Source organism: Elgaria multicarinata, chromosome 1, assembly GCF_023053635.1.
Source record: "Elgaria multicarinata webbii isolate HBS135686 ecotype San Diego chromosome 1, rElgMul1.1.pri, whole genome shotgun sequence".
Taxonomy (NCBI): Eukaryota; Metazoa; Chordata; class Lepidosauria; order Squamata; family Anguidae; genus Elgaria; species Elgaria multicarinata.
Window position 1 is genome coordinate 105,023,704 of NC_086171.1, and position 18,919 is coordinate 105,042,622.

The 18,919-nt window shown below is 41.2% G+C and overlaps 2 protein-coding genes across 2 annotated transcripts in view; both read right to left on the reverse strand.

The window, feature by feature from the left end:
• STX6 (syntaxin 6) overlaps positions 1 to 18,919 on the reverse strand; it is a 590,646-nt gene that overhangs the window by 161,405 nt on the left and 410,322 nt on the right. The gene's annotated exons all lie outside the window — the stretch shown is intronic.
• The window catches only part of ACBD6 (acyl-CoA binding domain containing 6), a 132,158-nt gene continuing 118,192 nt past the window's right edge, over positions 4,954 to 18,919 (reverse strand). The window contains exons 7-8 of the mRNA XM_063134468.1: positions 13,738 to 13,768; positions 4,954 to 5,996 (exon numbers count right to left, since the gene is read on the reverse strand). Coding sequence (XP_062990538.1) covers positions 5,842 to 5,996; positions 13,738 to 13,768 — 186 coding nt within the window. The 3' untranslated portion in view covers positions 4,954 to 5,841. The remainder of the gene's footprint in view (positions 5,997 to 13,737; positions 13,769 to 18,919) is intronic.

Here is an 18,919-nt window from a genome sequence, read left to right on the forward strand (position 1 = left end):
CAAGGCTTACTGGTGCAGGCTGCAAGAATCATGGCTCCACCATGCAACTTGCAAAGTGGGATATCATTCTGGTTGAACACAGGTCTTTTATTTCTACACGCAAGCAAGCCACGATTCCCTTGGCCTTGTACGTGCCGCCATTATGTGGAGAAATACCAGCATGGCATTAAGTGCATCGTTTTCTCCAAACAGCATCAGCTCCCTTTGTTACTAGGGTATTTAATAAGCCAGTAGTTTGTATCATCCTATCAAGTGGCAAGGCGAATTTTACTGTATGTCTGTCTGATTAGAAATCTAGAAGGAAACGAAGTCCTCCTTGAACTTTACAGGATGATATAGCCAGGTTATGAATCGGTTACCAATTCATAAATAGCATTCTGAATTCCGTTTGATAAGTTACCATTCATTCCTAAATGGGAGATTTAATGCTAAAAGGGTTCTAGGAGATATCAAGGAAATTACAGGCCCGTTAGCTTAAAGTCTGTTCTGGGTAAATTGGTGGAAAGCATTATTAAAGATAACATTATCAAGCATATAGAAGAATTTAGAAGACCAACAAGTTAAGGAAGTCTTGCTGAAAAAGAATCAATATGGCTTCCGTAAAGCCATGCCCTGTCTCATCAACCTTTTGGGGTTCTTTGAAGGGGTCAATAAATATGTGGACAGGGGTGATCTGGTAGACATTATTTATTTCGATTTCCAAAAGACTTTTCACCAAAGAAACCTGAGCAGTCATGGAATAAGAGCAGAGGTCCTCTTACGGATTGGTAAATGGTTAAAGAACAGAAAACGGAGAGTAGGTATGAATTGTCAATTCTTGTAATAGAGGGAAGGAGTGAGCAGTGATGTGGCCAAATTATTAGTGTGGTCAAAATGAAAAGGATCTCTCCAAACTTGGGGAACGGAAATTAAAATGGCAAATGCAGTTCGGTGTTAGCAAGTGTAAAGTGATGCATGTTGGGTCAAAAACCCCCAACTTCACATATAAATTGATGGGATCCAAGCTAGCAGTGACTGTCCAAAAAAGAGATCTTGGAGTTGTAGTGGGCAGCTTCAACAGTGTGTGGCTGCAGTAAAAAAAAAAAAAGGCAAATTCCATGTTGGAATAATTAGGAAAGGAATCTAAAATAAAACTGCCAATATCATACTGACCTTATTCAAATCTATGGGGCAACCTCACTTTGAATACCACACACAGTTCTGGCCGTCGCATCTCAAAAAGGATATTGCAGAATTGGAAAAGGTGCAGAAAAGGGCAACAAAAATGATCAAGGGGCTGGAGCAACTCCCTCATGGTGAACGGTTACAACATTTGGTACTGTTTAGCTTAGAAAAAGGGTGAATAAAGGGGGGACATGATAGTGGTGCATAGTTCAAGTATGGAATTTGTTACAAGATGTAGTGACGGTCACCAATTGAGATGGCTTTAAAAGGGATTTAAACAAATTTATGGAGGATAAGGCTATAAATGGCTACTAGACATGATGGCTGGGGAAATTGTTGCACCCATGTCTTACCTGCGGGTTTCCCACAGACAGCTGGTTGGCCACTGTGTGAGCAGAATGCTGGTCTAGATGATCCAGTATGGATCTTATGTTCTTAGATTCATTTTAATAAATGGCAGCTTATATTCACCCAGTTCCACGTACAACTCAGTTTACACAGAAGCTTCATCATGCAATTCAGCATTCAAGGGTGGCTTTGCATCCTCACATATGGGAGGAAACAGAATCCTGATGCTTTGTATTATGACATTCTAGAGACAAATAAGCCCCCAAGTCTCCCCTGCCACATTCTTCACAGCATCATAATATACAATGTGAAAAGAATCTCTCTGGAGTAGAGGCTGATCCCAATCCTAGATAATACACTACCTAGGCAGCTTTACAGGACAGCTGACTTCGAACAACTGACCATAAACAAATAGCCAGTATCTGTGTTTAATTTCAATCAATCGCATGTTGAGTCCGCTTTAGTGAATGGCAAAACAATCAAACATCATGGGGGTGGGCAGAGAGAAGCTACTTATTTTCAGATATCCAAGGTACAAAAAGTGGCATAAATTACAGTATTGAACAGTTACCACAAAGGTGCAATTAACACCATGGATGGCTGAGTCAGAACAGATTGTCTAACCACTTTTCAAGGGGAGTATAGTGCTTTTCTATCCTCAGGTGTGTCTTTTTGTGGTGATACTCCTTATAATTGTCTACTCTTTACCACAGATGTTACTATTGCTAAATTTTATTTGGGGGTCTAATCATGTGAACCACAGGAATTTTGGTGGGGTGGGGTGGGGGCAAAGCTGCACAGCAGTTTGTGATTGTAATTGTGGTTTTAGTGCACCATTACAAGACAGATAACCCAAGCTGTGGAAAAAGTGCTGTGTTTTTCCACAGCACGATAGCCCACAGTTCAACAATAACCCATGCTAGGTGGGTTAGAATGTTGTGTGAACCCAGCCTTTGTATCTTATTTATTTTACTGATTTCATTTATATACTGCCCAATAGCTGAAGCTTTCTGAGTGGTTCACAAAAATTAATTGAAGGTGATGTCATTTTGGTCAGAGCACTCCTACAAAGTGAGAAACAGAACTAAAGTATCAAGTCAACACGCCTCCCCCACTGGCTCAGCACTGCAATCCCGGGAAAGAGACGGAGAGCTGCTTGCTGAATATTGCAAGACTTCCAGTGCTGCACGCCAGGGAAATGGCCAGGTTTTCTTTTTAGGGAATTCTCAACTGTATCAGCTTTTGAAGCTCACGCTTCATGCCTGCTGGGCCAGGGAGCACTCTGAAGCTGTGGGTCTGGGCTCTTCATATACACCATTTTGGCTTTATATATTTTAATCATTTTAACATTTAATGCTTCTCAATTAAAGTGATTTCCTGGAGTAGATGCCAAGCTTAGTTTGAATACGCATTAACCATTTTCAGTACCGGTAGTTAAAGGCACCAGAGGATTTAAACAGCAACCCAGGGGGCTGTTGGGGGAAAAGGTTTGGCTGAATAAAGCAGATTATAAACAATAATATATGCCTTCACATTTTTTCTTTTTCTTTTTTTGGAAGGGCTCCAACCTCACAAACAGGCCTAAAGTGCTATAAACATATCCAGGCCTAAGCTCTGCAAATGTACTTTGGGAAAGCTGTGGGCACTGTTGCCTGCCACTTTGCATCTGGGCACGCACCAAGCATGTGTTATTTTGAGACAGCTTTTTAGTACACAAGATGTCCATCAGAGAGAACTTCCCCTCAAAATATTAAAATGGCAACAAGGATAACCTTCAGCACAAAAGAATGAATAAATCCTGGCTTCCGAACAAGGCGGTTGTTCTACGCCAAAGGAACGTGGAAAGGTGACCGTTCTGTTCTTTAACTTTTGCCAACCACTCCACAGCACAAGTCCAAAACTGGTGACTGATTTCAAGAATTCGGCACTGAGAGAGTAGCTGCCAACCCTGCAGCAACCATCGTACTTTTTATATCCTTCTCAAGTCACCACGCACCAAAATGCGACTGACACAATGTCACTGTAGGGCAACTTATTTCCTCCACCCCCAAACCCAGCGAGGGCGGCTTGTTGCTGTGGTTAACAAGCCACTCCAGAACCCTACAACAGGCGACCACGGCAACAAGACGCCCTTGCCGAGTTTCCCCGACATGGTTAAGCTGTGCCAGCAAGGGTAATTATGCAAATGTGACAGACACACGCGGCAGAGGAAACAAGCCAGTGTGGATTATTCCTCCCTCTGTGAGCTTGAGAACCCGGTCACTTACCTTAGTTGCACAATGCTATTAGCAAACTTATATTTGGGTTGATAAATACTCTGAACATTTTAGTTAGATGGACAGGAAGAAATTAACAGGGAAGGAAGCTCTTGCCTGTCTTGCCTTGCAGTTGAGGGCGAGTGAGGACACACAGCTTTGGCAACAGAATGTTCTGTCCCAAAACAGTTGTCCCCTTCTGGTGGCAAAGTGTCGGCCTGTCATTCTCATCTTTATATATCTTTCAGTCAATTGCACCAGCCTGCAAAGGAATAGACAGAATATTCCAAAACCAAGGCGAGGGTGGTGGTGAGAATTCCTGGGAAACGAGATGGAAAATGAACCGCTCAGAGAGCTTCGGCTATGGGGCGGTATACGAATGCAATAAATAAATAAAATAAAATTTAAGAAGTGGGCTTGCCTGGTCATTTCTGTATTGGCAGCAACAGACAATGGGCAAGAGGATGGGCAAGAGGGCACAAAGTCAGAGCTACTTATTCACCACAAAGCTACCATGAAGGCTGAAGATATCTGATCTGTCTATTTTTTTTAATCTTGTTTACTGGCAACATCCCGTGCTTTTCATAGTTTTGCAACTTACCGCTGCAAACCGCTTCTAGTGGCACCTTTGTCAACTCTTAAAATGTTTAATGTGGACAATGAAGTAATGAAGAAGTAGAAATGATCAGTGACATTTTTTTTGCAGTGACAGAGGAAGACAGCATAACAAAATACTCTTAAAGCATATTCGAAAAGATGAAATCCATACTTCTTGTGTGCATTCAGACAGGCTACTGCAAAGCTGCTACATACTTAATTTGTGTGACAGAGAAACTTTCCTCTCTCTTGCTTTTCTTTCTGTAGAGAGGCGCCACTAGAATTCTAACTCCAGAACTCCTCAAACTGTGTTGTCATTCCAAAGCACGATGAACCCTAAGCTATAATTAATAATACTTTTCTGCCTCCCTTTCTGGATTCTCAGATATTAATGTTTATTTACATACCTAAAAACGTTCCACAGGTTTTTTAATCATTCAAACTGGTCTCTTTCCATACTTTCAAAAAAGGAGGTGCTCAAGAGAAAACTAGTGAAAATTCATGTTTCATTATATCCAACACAAAAATACGCTACTGTTTGTGCAACTACTTTGATTTCACAATAGGCAAGGAAATGGAACAATTCAGAAACAATTCTTTGACGTATTTTATCGTGCAAGACAGTATTTTACAACAGAGACAGAGGGACACACAGAAAGGACATCAGTTCTCATAGTTGATTGATTAACACAGCAACAGTTCAGCCTCCCTGTTTTGCCATTTTGATCTTCAGGAGCTAGTAGAAAAGCCATCTATTCTTGCATCTTGGAGAACTCCAGTGCTTCCATTGCCAAATTCAAAGTAGTAATGATAGTGACAATACTCTCTTTTACTAATACGTGGATTTTGCTAGAGCAAGCTTTGTGAACTGGCTCACCTGTCCCCTCCCGCTGCCCACCAGGTACATTTTCCTTTCTTACCAGTAACTTCTACCTTGCAAAAGATAATCTAGCCTTACAACCCAATCTTAAGCAAGTCTAGAGTTCCACAGGGCTTACTCTTGAATAGGCACACAGGATTGCAGCCTATATTCCTTTCCTCAGCCTCTAGTCCTGATAAAACCGTACTGCATGCAAAATGAGCCTCATGCTGTATTAGGACTACACAACATGTGATCCACCAAACTGAACACATCTCACCAGCCATGTTTGATGGGATACCAGAAGCTCAATAAATCTATTTTGGTTCATCTTGGTGCTGCAAAAACAGAGGGGATGTCAGTCACAACCTAAGGCTGGGGCTATTTTTCACCTGGTGGGTCACAAGATATGCAGGTCTGTGCTGCACTGTCCACATTCGAATATTTTATTTTCTCCGCCTAGAAATATATATCCAGAGTAAGCCCCTTCACCCAACAGGTCCCATTCTCCATATATCATGCATACCAATTATGTGGGAGAAGGATGAGTGTATTGCTGTTTTTGGTCATGCTGAGAGCCCTGGTTTGGGGCTATCTGCACCTTCCTTGGCCTTTTGGTTATCCTTTGCCAGCTGTGTGCTCCTGCAGCATGGAGGTGATTACTCTACAGTCCGTCACCTCCTCTGGCAAGTAACCCTCTGTATCCCGAAGAGTAGGGTCAGCTCCAGATTTCAGCAGTAGTTCCACAATGTCAGAAAATTCGCAGGTAGAGGCTAGAGGGGAAAATGGCAGAGTGATCATATGTTACAATCAAGTGCTTGCACAGCATCTGATGAGTGACATCTTCCAGAACTTTAGAAGCAAAGAGTTTGAAAGCCAAACAAGGCAAGAAAGCCGGAAGAGCAGAGGAAAATTCTGCTCAAGACTCACATTCCACATTCCACTTACATGATAAAAGTACCACTATTTCAATGTTGATCAGGCCATAGTTTTGACAGCACTGACTAAGGACTCATTACTTGGATCTTGGAAAAGGATAAAAAGTTTGACTCTTGGAATGAGAGGAAAGCCAACTAGCAGAGCCCAGCCTTGGAGAACATTGCAGCACCTCTGCTATTAGCTATAGATACTACAGCAAAATTATTTCAGAAGTAGTGAGGAAAGCATAGCTTGCTGAAACGAAAGAGGATGGAAGAAATGCAGGATATTAAATTTAAATCATAACCTTTCCAAGGAAACATGAGACCCTGTAACCTTGACTTTGGCATTTCATGACTTTTGAATCATCTTAAAAAATGGAATTATTTCACCAGAACATCAACACAATTTTCTTAGGTTCACTCTTATAAAAAGACAAATTGCAGGGAAGACATTTCAGGATGTAACGTATTTCTAGGGAGGACAAGAATGGTCTATCCTGCACCAGATGCCAGGTCCTCCTTGGGCTAAAAGGACATTTTTTTTCCAGGCACAGCTGCAGTTGTGAAATAAAAGCTTGTGATCCAATGTTGCCACCACCATCACCTCACAACAACCTAGGGGAAAGCAGCTGAAGGGTCAAGGTCTTCCAAAAAGCTTGTAAAGCAGTTTTTTTCCACAGCAGTTATATTGTTAATCTGAAGCGTTTTCAAGTTGTTTGCAAATATGCAGATTTTTTCACAACTGCTATAGCGACAGTTATAGCCAGAGCTACTATTTTTTTCTGGATGGTTCACTCACGAAGGTTCATGAACCAAATGGATTCCAGGACTCTGAAGGATGTAATCACCTCCGAAGACTACTATGGTTTTCTTCCACATGAGATGAATGAATCAGGAAGGGAGACCACTTGCGCCATAGTTTGCCAACTGCAGCATAAATAATTTTAAAGCAACTATGCTGTGCCAGAACATAGAAAAGGAGAAACCTGTCTTTTCAGATGCCATTGTGCCTGCAAAGGTGCCATCCAATGGAGCTCTTGTCTGGTCTGGTGAATGGTCTTGTCAATCTTGACGCTACTGGACAAGATTGTACAGAGACTGGGAGTTCCATGCCATTACCAATCACATAAACTCATTCTTAGATTAATATAAAGATAAATTATTTTTTCAGCATTCCCCTCTGGCTGGAGACAGACAGTTGGTAGGTGAACAGATCTGAAAATAATGGGCATAAGGCACACAGGAATGTGAAGCAGCTACAATGGTTTGGACTCTAAAATAAATTAACTTAATGAAGGTCACGGAAAGAAAATTTCCTGTCCCTGGTTCCTCCCAGCAGCTCTCCGAAACCTGCCCAACATCATAAGAACATAAGAAGAGCCATGCTGAATCAGAACAAGGGTCCATCTAGTCTAGCACTGATCACACAGTGGCCAACTAGCTGTCAACCAGGAATCCAGAAGCAGGACATGGGTGCAACAGCATCCTCCCACCTATGTTCTGCTCCAGGTGGCTGCAAGTAGGGGGAACATGGGACAGGAAAAAATCATTCTGTGAACTTCCTTAACTTATCTTAGAATTCAAACTATTGTAAGCATCTCCTATGCAACCTCCCGCATCCTAGAATTATTGAAATGGCATGGGATGAGGTAGCAGAAACACAAACATGTCACTGCAATGTAAGAGCTGGCCCTGACTTGATCTTTATGGCAATTCAAGCAATACATGATCGCTGATTTTTTTCACAAAGAAATGCAACTCCAAGTGCACTTTACCAGTAGAGGTGATTAATATGATTCCATTCTCTTTCTTCTTAAAATAGCAATGCAGTAAGTACATTGCTAAAGAAGTTTTTATTAGACAAGGAGATGAGATGCAGATATAATACCACAGATCAGAATTTGCCTCATTGGCTCAAGTTACTTAAGCCAAATAATATGGAAAACTATGGTCCTAAAGTTGTCTTAAAGAAAGACAGGAGAACTTCAATGTATTATGTTGTTCTGCTGATGAAGCGATTCCACCCCACAATGTGGCCTCAAAATCTGCTCCAGAGGGCTTGGAGACCTCCCAAAAGCAGATTTTTGGGTGGCACTGAGGGCCACGGTGGGGAAGAGACATAGGTTGCTGCAATGTAATTTTCCTTCATACTACACAGAATTATGAGTCTAACTAAACAAATGTAAAGCCACAGAACCACTCTTTACTGACACTGAACAAGAAACCTCCACTTAGCCCTATAATCTGCATGTTAGGGGTGCTGGGACCTTTTAGCTGTGAAAACATGGTGGTTCAAGTTTCCCTTCCTGCCATGATTCCCCATTAGAAAGATGAAACCGGGATCTACATCTCAACGGAGACACAGTCAGACGAAGGGAGCAATATTTGTTTGTTGGAAAGCATACTGTTACCATTTTTCTTAATCTTATCTCATTTTATTCTAAGGGGGAGTACCATCAGCCTTGGGTATACTACTACTGCTAATCCTGAGAAGATGGCATGCACCAAGGAGAGTAGCCATCAATGATTGTGCTATGGGGACATATATAATCTGGAATAGTAGCCAGGAAAATATCCATGGTAAGAACACGACAACTATTTTAAAAGGTGGCTGAAATTTGCTTATCCCTATATTCAAGCCAGAACAGACATTGTTACAAATGAATTTTAGAAGTAGGTACACAAAAACTCCTTAAGAGGCAAGTAGGGCAACATTTCATTCTCATTCCACTGTCAGGTTATATATGGGGAGAGAACAGAAGCGTAGTTTAAGTTTTACTTCCAAATCCATAAACAAAAAGCTATGCAACCGTATCTTTCCCCTTTCAAGGGATTTCTAAAGGGAAAGGTTGTTTTAGATTTCATACATACATATATAATTTCAGACCAATGCAGGGTTTCAATGGGCAACTCTTGAAAAAAGATTACTGCTCTAACGAACTTCAAAATTTGTTAGAGCCTCTCTCTCTCTCTCTCTCTCTCCACTTCACCCCAAACCAATCTCTGTATAAATAAAAATAATGGGTAGAGGGCTAAAGCAGCTTGTATATATAAAATGCACACGAGAATCCACATATATTGTGTGTAGTTTAGATGCATGAGGTCTGGCCAGAAGATTTGCCCTAAAGTAAATCTGTAACTGAAATTTCCAGTGGGATCTGTACCTTCAAGAAGCCTCTCTGTTGAACACTAATTACTGTTTTAATTATATTTCAGATCGACACATTAGTGGTGTACTTCTTTTTGCAATTAGGTGTAGTAATTAGAAAGTATCTTGAATGTTTTGTTGCTTTCCTCAGCTGACACAAGGGGGAGAGGAAGCAAAAGTTTAATTAAAATAGGGCAGCAGTACCATTGAAAGTTATTTAAAGGAACCTTTTTATCATTTTAGGAGTGGTCTTCTACTTGGCAAAACCATTTGTCTGTCTGGTCTGGCATTGTCAACAAAGACAGGCAAGAGGTCTCAAACCCAACTCTCTGGGTTTCTGTTGGCTCTGTTTCCAGGATCGTGTCAGCCGATCTGGATGCTGCTTCCATGTCCCATCCACAATGGTAACCAGGTAACCAAAACAACCACAATGGGCCAGGAATACTTAGGTGGACCTCCCTAAGGAGCCATAGTTTTCTTCACACACTAATGAGTGAATGACAGAGTGAACTGCAGCCCAGGCAGTGGGAATTCAAACCGTCCACAGGACATTTCTTGAGAAGCTAGGGAAAACTCTTGCAAGGTTGTGCTAGTTGCAGCACTCTGCATGGCAGAAGCAGGTGGGAGGCCAAGGAAGAGGCCATTGAGACCTTTGCTCTATGTCTGGGATATGAGGAGGAGCTGAGTGCTTGTCCCCTCCTTTTCTGAGGACAAGAGAAGCAGAATCCAGGAGGGCCAAAGGGGCAGCCAGCACACAGGCCCTTAAGAGAGACCAGAAACAAAAGACGACAGGCCTCCAGCACCTTCAATAGCTGTGTAGGAGAATAGATGTCAGCAGGTGTGTCTTGTTATGCAAGCTCCACTAGCTAAAATCCCCTCTTCTACACAAATATTATAGGTCTCAGTAAGTCCTGTCTTCTTTTGCATGTGGCCACCCTGGGTTTGAGCATCCCTGCCTCAGCTGAAGTGTTGTAGTGATCCCTTACATAGAGATTCATCAAGCATTGTGGAGCTCAAAATCAGGAGTCCTGGATAGCAAGAACCAATACTCTACTCCTTGTGCACAGATAATTCTGCTGTCTGTTTGCATCAGGAATGGATGAATGATCCAAACATACCAAGAATTACCCACCCCAGTGGAACAGCAGAGCCATGTCCAGAGCAGGGAAATCAGGCAGACACGCTGTAAGCGGCCTCCTCTGTAGGCCCAAAAGAGCCTTTACTTTATGGCACACTGGCAATTCTCTTGCATCGCATAGTGTGCCACAGCATCCAGTTTGGAAATGACTGCTGTCTATTACAGAAGAGTCAAACTAGAAATGTGTTGATCAGGTTTCCCAGAATTTTTTTAAAGAACACACCATGTCTGCACTGAATAGATTGGGAGTGCAAACTTTAAGTATATAGTTTAAAAGATATTTATTTAATATTAAGAGGCTCGCTTGCCACCTACATTGTGGTCTTTTCGGTGCCAAGTGAACACCTTCTTATTTTCCCTGGGGTGATTTCTAAACAGATTGAAGCAGAGACACATTTGAATTTGCTTCTCAAGAAATGATTAGAGCACACAATGGTGGCCCAGTTGACAGGGCTTTGTGATTTAGATTTGGATTCAAGCCTCTATTCTTCCATGGGCAGAACTAGTGGTCCTTTGCAAATTACTCCCTGAACATCTCAGTTTTAGATTGATAAAAATTTACGTACAAATAACCTTCTTCACAGGGTTGTGACGAGAAGATGATCCAGATTATGAAGAATATTAGATTCGCTATATCTATGATAAATAGACTTCTATGATAGTAGGAGCCTTTGCAAGTCACAAAAATAGAGGGAGGGCTTACCCCATAGAAGGAGAAAGATACAACCTGCACAGCCTGATCCTATACACATTTACTTGGAACTGTATCCAATGGGTCTTTCTTCGAAGTATATGTGCAGAGGACATAACATTAATTACTCAATCGGTGAGGACAATTTTTAAATCAGTAAAGCTGTAAGTTAATAGCACACTTGTTTTTCTGAAACTCTTTTGATTCCAATTTTAGCATGAAAGGTAATAAAAAAAATTAAAGATTATATTTTGTTCTAACTATCAGTGGTAGCTTTAATAAACAAAGTGATTAGTTATCTTATGGTTTATAAAGGAATCTTTACGGAGATTTTGTTAGCATTTTAAAATATATATCATTAGCATTTTAATTTGCTGACAGCCCTAAAATGAGCACACATCAAAAAGTGATCTGAGGGGAGGATAACTGGATTCTATTTGGAAACAAATCAAAGCGAACAGTCAGAAATGAATCTAGTCTCTGGCTATCATTATCTTTCAGCAGTAGCTTCCACTATAAGCAGAGTGGGGACAGATGCTACTTCACGTGAAAGTAGTCTGTTTACATTTGCTATAATAACACTAGATGTCCTTTACAAATGGAGGGCCTGGCTCTTAAGAAGGTGCCATGTGGACAGATATTTGGCATTTCTGAGGAGCAAGCTTAAATGAGACAATGTGTTGCTACTGCATTGGGAAACCCAAGAGGACATCAGCCCACCTCTAAAGACTGCAAAGCCATCCCTTGAGATCAGAACAGCTGTTAGATTTACAACACTCCCTGGGAACCTCTATTTGTCAAGTGCCAGCAAGGCAGTCCTGACACGGGCACAGGTGAAGATGAATTTTCATTCAGCGCAGTTTGCCTTCCAAGTCCATTAATCCTCAGGGTTTTCATGATGGATTTCTCCTTTTATTATTTATTTTCTTGCTGGCATCCCCTCCCACTGCCCTGCAATAGTGCTGAAAGAACAGAGCAGATGGCGTTTCAACGAACCCAGGAGGATACAGAGGGCCAGCCCACTCTGCAGTCATGTGACTTCAAGTCCAAGGAGAAACCTTGATTTCCTCTGGGAGAAGCAGAGGCAATAATTTGAGCATTCCCTGAGGGGAACAAGTGTGTGTGTGTGTGTAAGGAGGGAGTGGGGGTTTAAAGAGGGAATATAGGCCATTCACAAGGGAGACCACACACATCCTGGGCTTTTCAAAGACACAGTGCTCGTGCTGACCACACAGTAACCAGAAGCAGGGGGCGGGGTGCTTTTGGCAGCCCGTTTGAGGGTAACATTCTGGGGATCTGTCCTTCACTTAACCTCTGAATGGCTCTGACCCATGTTTAATCAGAATGAACCAGGATTTATAACCCATCTAAGGATGCAGTTTGACACTTTCTGTAATCATGAGAGCTGCTGAGGCAAGGACAGCTGTCAGGCCAAACGCCCTCATAAAAAGATAGATAAACTCAGATTCTACTTCCCCATCTTTACTCAAAGGGATTTTGTTAACTCCTTGGTTTATTGTACAGTTGCAGCAAAGAGAAAATGCCCATAGAAAACAGTTTGTGCTTATAGCCCAGGTCTCAGTAACAATTAATGGCTTTATTATGTAGTTCAAGTAATAAATAAATAAGGATTTTCAGGCGAGTGAAGGTTTTAGCAACTCACAATGACTAATTGAACTAACAAGATATTGTCAGGCTTCAAGTAATGTTTGATTAGTGCTACTGGAATTGGTCACATCCAGGACAAGACAGTAGCAGAGAAAACATGATGCAGCATATAGGCCCTGGATTTGAATAGTAAGATCCCAAGTTGTGCTTGCTGATTTAACGAACAACAGGCACCCCAACTCTGTAGGTATTAACTGCACTGGACTTCATTATGTTGAAAAGATAACAAAATTAAAGGCAAGCAGTTTGTCTCAAACAACAGAAGGTTCCAATGAATTCTTGGAACACATTTTCCATTAAATGTTTTTAACAAGAAACTGCATATACTGGATTCGGTCAAAAAGGCAGAGGCCAATTTAACAATGTTTTGACGGAAATCATCCTTTTCCCCTACTACTGTTGTATTGGGAATGGGAAAATATGGAATTGTTTTCTGTCTTGGAACATTCTTGTGCATGTATTTGCACATCTTCTAGTAAGTTCTTAGTTGTGTGGGTCTTTTACATTTAAACACACACACGCACACACACGGACCAATATTAGAATATTAGTCAAGAGATAGTATAAGCTCTTGAAGCATCTAATTTGAGAGTAATTTAGCTTTTTAAAAAGAGAGACATAAGTTTTTCAACGTTGTATCAATGGTCACTTTAAACAAAATTATGGAAGTAAAATGCAATTTGCCAGTTACAATTTTAATTTGCCAGCCATTTTTCTCATTTACAAGAGATTATTATTCACTTTGAGACATATACTGCAACAGGATTAAAGGCCTAGGGTCAAAGTTAAGATTCTTCACTTGGAAAGCCAGTTTCCCGATATGAACAACTTATGACCAGTTCCTAAGCAGTTCTTTGTTTCTGCTACAACTTAGGTATCTTAGGCATTGTTTATTTTGTCTTGCATGATCATGAGGGTTAATAAACACATATGTTCATGTACTACTTACCATAATGCAATGCTGTTTGGCCTTCATCATCCTGGAAAAAGAAGAAAACTAGATTTAGTTGTGTCTATGCACATACATTTTAAAGGATATGTATTGCCCAATTTCCTGGGTATAGCTTGCCAAGTTTTAAAAAAGATAGGCTGGCTCTCAGTCTGTTTTGAGGACAATTCAAAGCACTGGTTTTAATTTTTAAAGCCCTAAATAGCTTGGAACCCAGGCCTCTTATGGATCGACTTCTCATACACATGCCTGCCTGTGTGTTAATATCAGCCTAAGTGGACCTATACAGTTCCTACTACCACCAGAGGTGAAGTAAGTAGTGATTGTGGATACAATCTGTTCAGCTGTGGAACTCTTCTGTCAGTGAAGCTTGCCTGGCACAGAGTTTGATATATTTTTGGCAGCACTCCAAGGTGTTAAAAACTTGTTTTTCAGATTTGAAACGTAAGGTATCAAATATTAAAAAAATAAAACAATTAAAATGCCACCTGATGTACATTCCTATTTGAATCAATTAATGGGATGTAAAATTTGTGTCTAAAATGAACAGTCTCTGGAAATTTCTACAGAATCTAGACTGTAGTTGCAACAATGGCAGCTGACCCCATGGGCTGATCCTTCTTTGCTGTATAACGCCATGGCCACAAAGCCTGCTCCTCTGACTGCACAACTCATCTTGAAGGTGAGGACTAGGCTGATACTTTTGCCCCCTTTTCCTGTCTCAGATTCTGACCTTTGCCTGACTTGACTTTGTGCTTGGCCTGGCTCTTGCACTCTTGCATTTTTACTCTGGAGTTTGTCAGAAGGAAGAGAAACACGTTCTCAGGATGCAAAATGTTTATTTTCAGGAAGCGTGACGCGTTTTGGCCTGCCCTTTATTCTAAGGCCTTCCTCAGAGGATTGTTAGAGGTGTCTGCAGAATTTCTTCTAGCAAAAGGATGGTCTCCTGTGGTAATCTATGTTCCCATCGATTACCACAGGAGACAATCTTTTTTGCTAGAAGGGATTCTGCAGAAAGAAGGACCTGAACGAGCATTACATGGATAGACACATGATCTTAGCTCTGCTTACATCCAAATCAAGGGAAAAGGCACAGGGGCAAAGGAAGTTACCACTGCAACAGGGGGAAAGTAAGTTCTCTTTGGTTTTTGTAACAAACATGCAAGGCCATCAGCATAAGGTAACTGCCAAGGCCCTTGTACTACAGGAGGGTATCAGATGCCCTACAATCAGCGGCGAAGATAGAGCCCAATCAAGTGGGTGCCCACCTTCTGTGCTGCACCCACAAGGAACGCTGGTAAATACTTCCTGCAATGTAGTATCTAATCTATACTAAAGAAAAATGCACAGTGATTTCATGGCTTGTCAGAGCTCCCTAATGCATTACTTTTTAAAGATCAGTCTGAAAAGCCTATAATCATGCCAGGGTTTGTTTGTTTGTTTGTCTTTAACTAACTTTATGATGTAATAAATTCTCTTTTTCCTGGATTAGAAGACATACAAGCGATTGTTTACAAAATATGTATTTTGAACATTTGTTCACAGACCGGCAAATACTACATATAAACTCCAGATGTCACAACAGAATGTCAATATGAGTGACATATTGGTTCCAAACTGGTTCCAGAGGGGTAGCTGTGTTAATCTGTTGCAGTGAAAACAAGAGTTTTGTGGCACCTTCAAGACAAACAATTCTTTTTCAGGTATAACTTTTTATGGACATTGTCTACTTCATCAGATACTTTCACCTGATGAAGTGGACAACGTGCATGACAACCTATGCCAGAATAAATGTGTCAGTCTTTAAGATGCCACAAGACTCTTTGTTATTAAAAACTGGGTTAGAATTTAAACACACAGGGTTCGGATGACATGATAACCAACGGTGGGTTAAATAGTCAACGGTGGGTTATTGTGTCATCTGTTGGGACTTTTTCACACCACGGTTGGTTATTCAGCCGAAATAACCAATGCAAATAACTAGTGCTGTGCAGAGTTGATTATCTGAACAACAGTTGGTTATTGTGTCCCCTTGCAAGAGTGATCAAAGCAGGAGCTGCCACTCTAGTCCAGCCATCAGAACTCACAATAGCTGATGGGATACCAGCAGGAGACTGAGGGGAGGGGGGGGAGAGGGCAGGGGATGTATCAACCAAGCACACCATTGACTAATGGTCAACTCAATGCTGGCCTTAATCCACACCACGGGTGATTTTAATCATGCCGTGTGGGGAATACCCCTTCAATAATCAACTGTGGAGTTGATTATTAACCCACCATTGACTATTGTGTTGTCTGAATGCAGCCACAGATATACTGTCTCTTTGAGCCACCACTTAAACATTTTATCTACCACATGAAGGTGCCTCAGCATCTGAGAAGTGATCATCGTCTACATTGCTCCAAGAATGAGAAGTCTCCATCCAGCAATGTGTAATACTATTATGAAGGTTTACCACATGATCAAGATGATCCTCACATGGGCCCATGCAGAAGAGGGTGCTGTTGCACCATGTCCTGCTTTGTTGGTTCCTGGCCAACAGCTGCTTGGCCACTGTGTGAACGGAGTGCTGGACTAGATGGACCCTCGGTCTGATCCAGCATCAGGGCCCTTCTTAGGTTCTTAGTTTTCCACAGCTTTCTTTTTTTTTTACAATGTTAAAAAATTTTAAGTCAGGGTCAGATAAACGTTTCCTTAACTGAAGAATCTGGAATAGTAAAAATAATAATACCAGAGTTCCCATTAAGTTGAATGTTACTCAAAGTGTTAGTGTTTTGAGATTAATATTTTTTTTATTTTCCACCTGACAAAATTTTAATCCAATGAACCTGAAGAGGCTGACACATAGATTTCTGTTAAGTATTTCCAGGTGCCTGTACGGAACTGTCTTCTTGTTTTTTTTACTGCCTAGAGTACCGTGCCTAATGGGCAACCAACTAGTCTGTGTTGGACAGAGACTGTGCTTGACAGAAGAAGAAGGGAATCAAATTCTTAATCCTGAGAAATTTCAGCATAAAAACTCATTAGGAGAAGGAGGCCCTAAGTAAGTGCTACTGCTCTGGTTGAAGGGAAATAATAAGATTCTCACCTAATTCTCCATGGAAGTCTCACTGCCTCACAATGAAGCAAGTCACACAAGAGCAGAGCTCTTTAAATACATTGTTCGCAGTATTTTACCACCACACAAAATGGATGGGGTTAAATAAATGTCCAAAAGTTGCCCTAAACTTTTGGGATGCAGAGATTGTTTAGATCAGGTTTCTTTTATATTTAAACAATGTGGAATCCTACAACACCACTGCTTTCCATGCATAATCCTGATAAATGGTCTCTAGGTAACTACTAGGGGAAATTTCCAGCCATACTGTAAAAATGCAACTATAAATAAGCAAATGGAACTGAATGACAACAGTTGATCTTTTTTTTCCCCCTTGGAAATTGAACAAGATAATTAAGTTTCATTTTGAGTTACTAAGCAAGAAGAGGAAATATTTGCCATAGTTATTTATACTCCGTTCTGTTCCAAGATGAATTACTGCCTAAATGTAGCTCATTTGGAGCTGTACCTATCAACAAGAACTAAGGACTACTGAAATATGGGGAAAATGGTTAATTGATCATGATTTTATATTTCACATTTCTTCAAGCTAGGAGTCATTACGTCTGTACCAAGGCCGAGTTCTTGCATTACACAGATCCAGTAAGTTGTTCATAGCAGCTCTCAAACTGCCATCCATTTTAAAAATGGTTGGCAATATTAAGCTTCTATTGCCCTATATCACATTAAATTAAGGACAACTTAAAAATAACATAGCTTTCCTATTAGTTTCCCTGTAAGCCACTGTTGCCCTAGGGTGTGAATGTAAGTACGAATAAAAAATGAAGGTCTCCTAAACAACTACAAATGGAAGAATTGATGTATGCTCACAGAGAGATGAGCTATAACCAATGCTAAAACACACCACGTCAGAACTTTTGTTGTTATTTATACAGTTTTCGATTATTCAAATCCTAAAAGGGGTTCTGCATTATGCCAACATAATGCAGATACAAAATTTTTTTTAGGAAATGTGACAGAATCTTGTTCTCCTCTCCCAGCACCAAATGAATTAAAGACTTGCTGCATATTGAATTATTCACAGGAAAGCTGTGTGAAGGGGAAAAGATAAGAACATGAGAAGATCCCTGCGGAATCAGATCAAAGGTCCATACCGTTTAGCATCCTGTTTCTCACAGTGGCCAGCCTAATGCTTCTGAGAAGTCAATGAACAGGATTTGGGGACAATATCCCTCCCACATCTGTTGCCCTGAAAGAACAGATATTCAATAGTACTACTGTCTTTGAACTGGCAGGTTCCGTGTGGCTATCATAGTCAATAGCCACTGATAAAAAAGGACTATAATTTAGTGGTTGAGCACATTGCATGTGAAAGGTCCCAGGTTCAATCCTGGCATCTCCACGTAGGGCTGGGAAAGACTCCTGTCTGAAACCCTGGGGAGTTGCTGCCGATGGATGTATACATTACTGCAGTGCTTTTTTTCAGGAGATAAAGGAATCCAAAGAAATTTTGGATTACATTTCCCCGGGAGTAGGTGGCGATTACACTTTAATGAAGATCAGTAAAATAGTAGACAAGCATATATATATTGCCCATTTGGTAGGTTATAATGTCTTCCAAATTTGCAGCACGTTTTCACTGGCTTCGTTTTCGCAGCTTTGTTCTTTGCTTTGTGTAGCTGTTGCGGAATGCTGTCCTTGAATCAGCTATGATGGGACATACTTTGTTGGGTCAAACTGAGTAAGAGGAGGTCCAACAATTCTGATGAACAGCAGTGCAGAGGGAATGTTAATCAACACGGGGAGGTTGCCAAGCACTGTCCAGCTGGCTCTGCCCCGACCAAGCTGTCCCAGTCGAGCGCTCAGCGATGCACAAATCCGGGGTCTCTGGAAAGTGTGCAATTTCTCAAGCATGCCATTAGCGTGCTGACGGAATTGCATACTTTCCGGAGGCCCCGACATGCACTTTCCATCCCTCCTCCTCACGCCCATCAGGGTCTGAAAGGGCCTCTTAATGTTTGCGTTAAGGGGCTCTTTCAGGCCCCAAGGGGTGAGTGGTATGGGAAAGCACACTTTCTGGGCCTCCAGAAGCACACGAATTCCCCCGACCATCTTTATTCCAA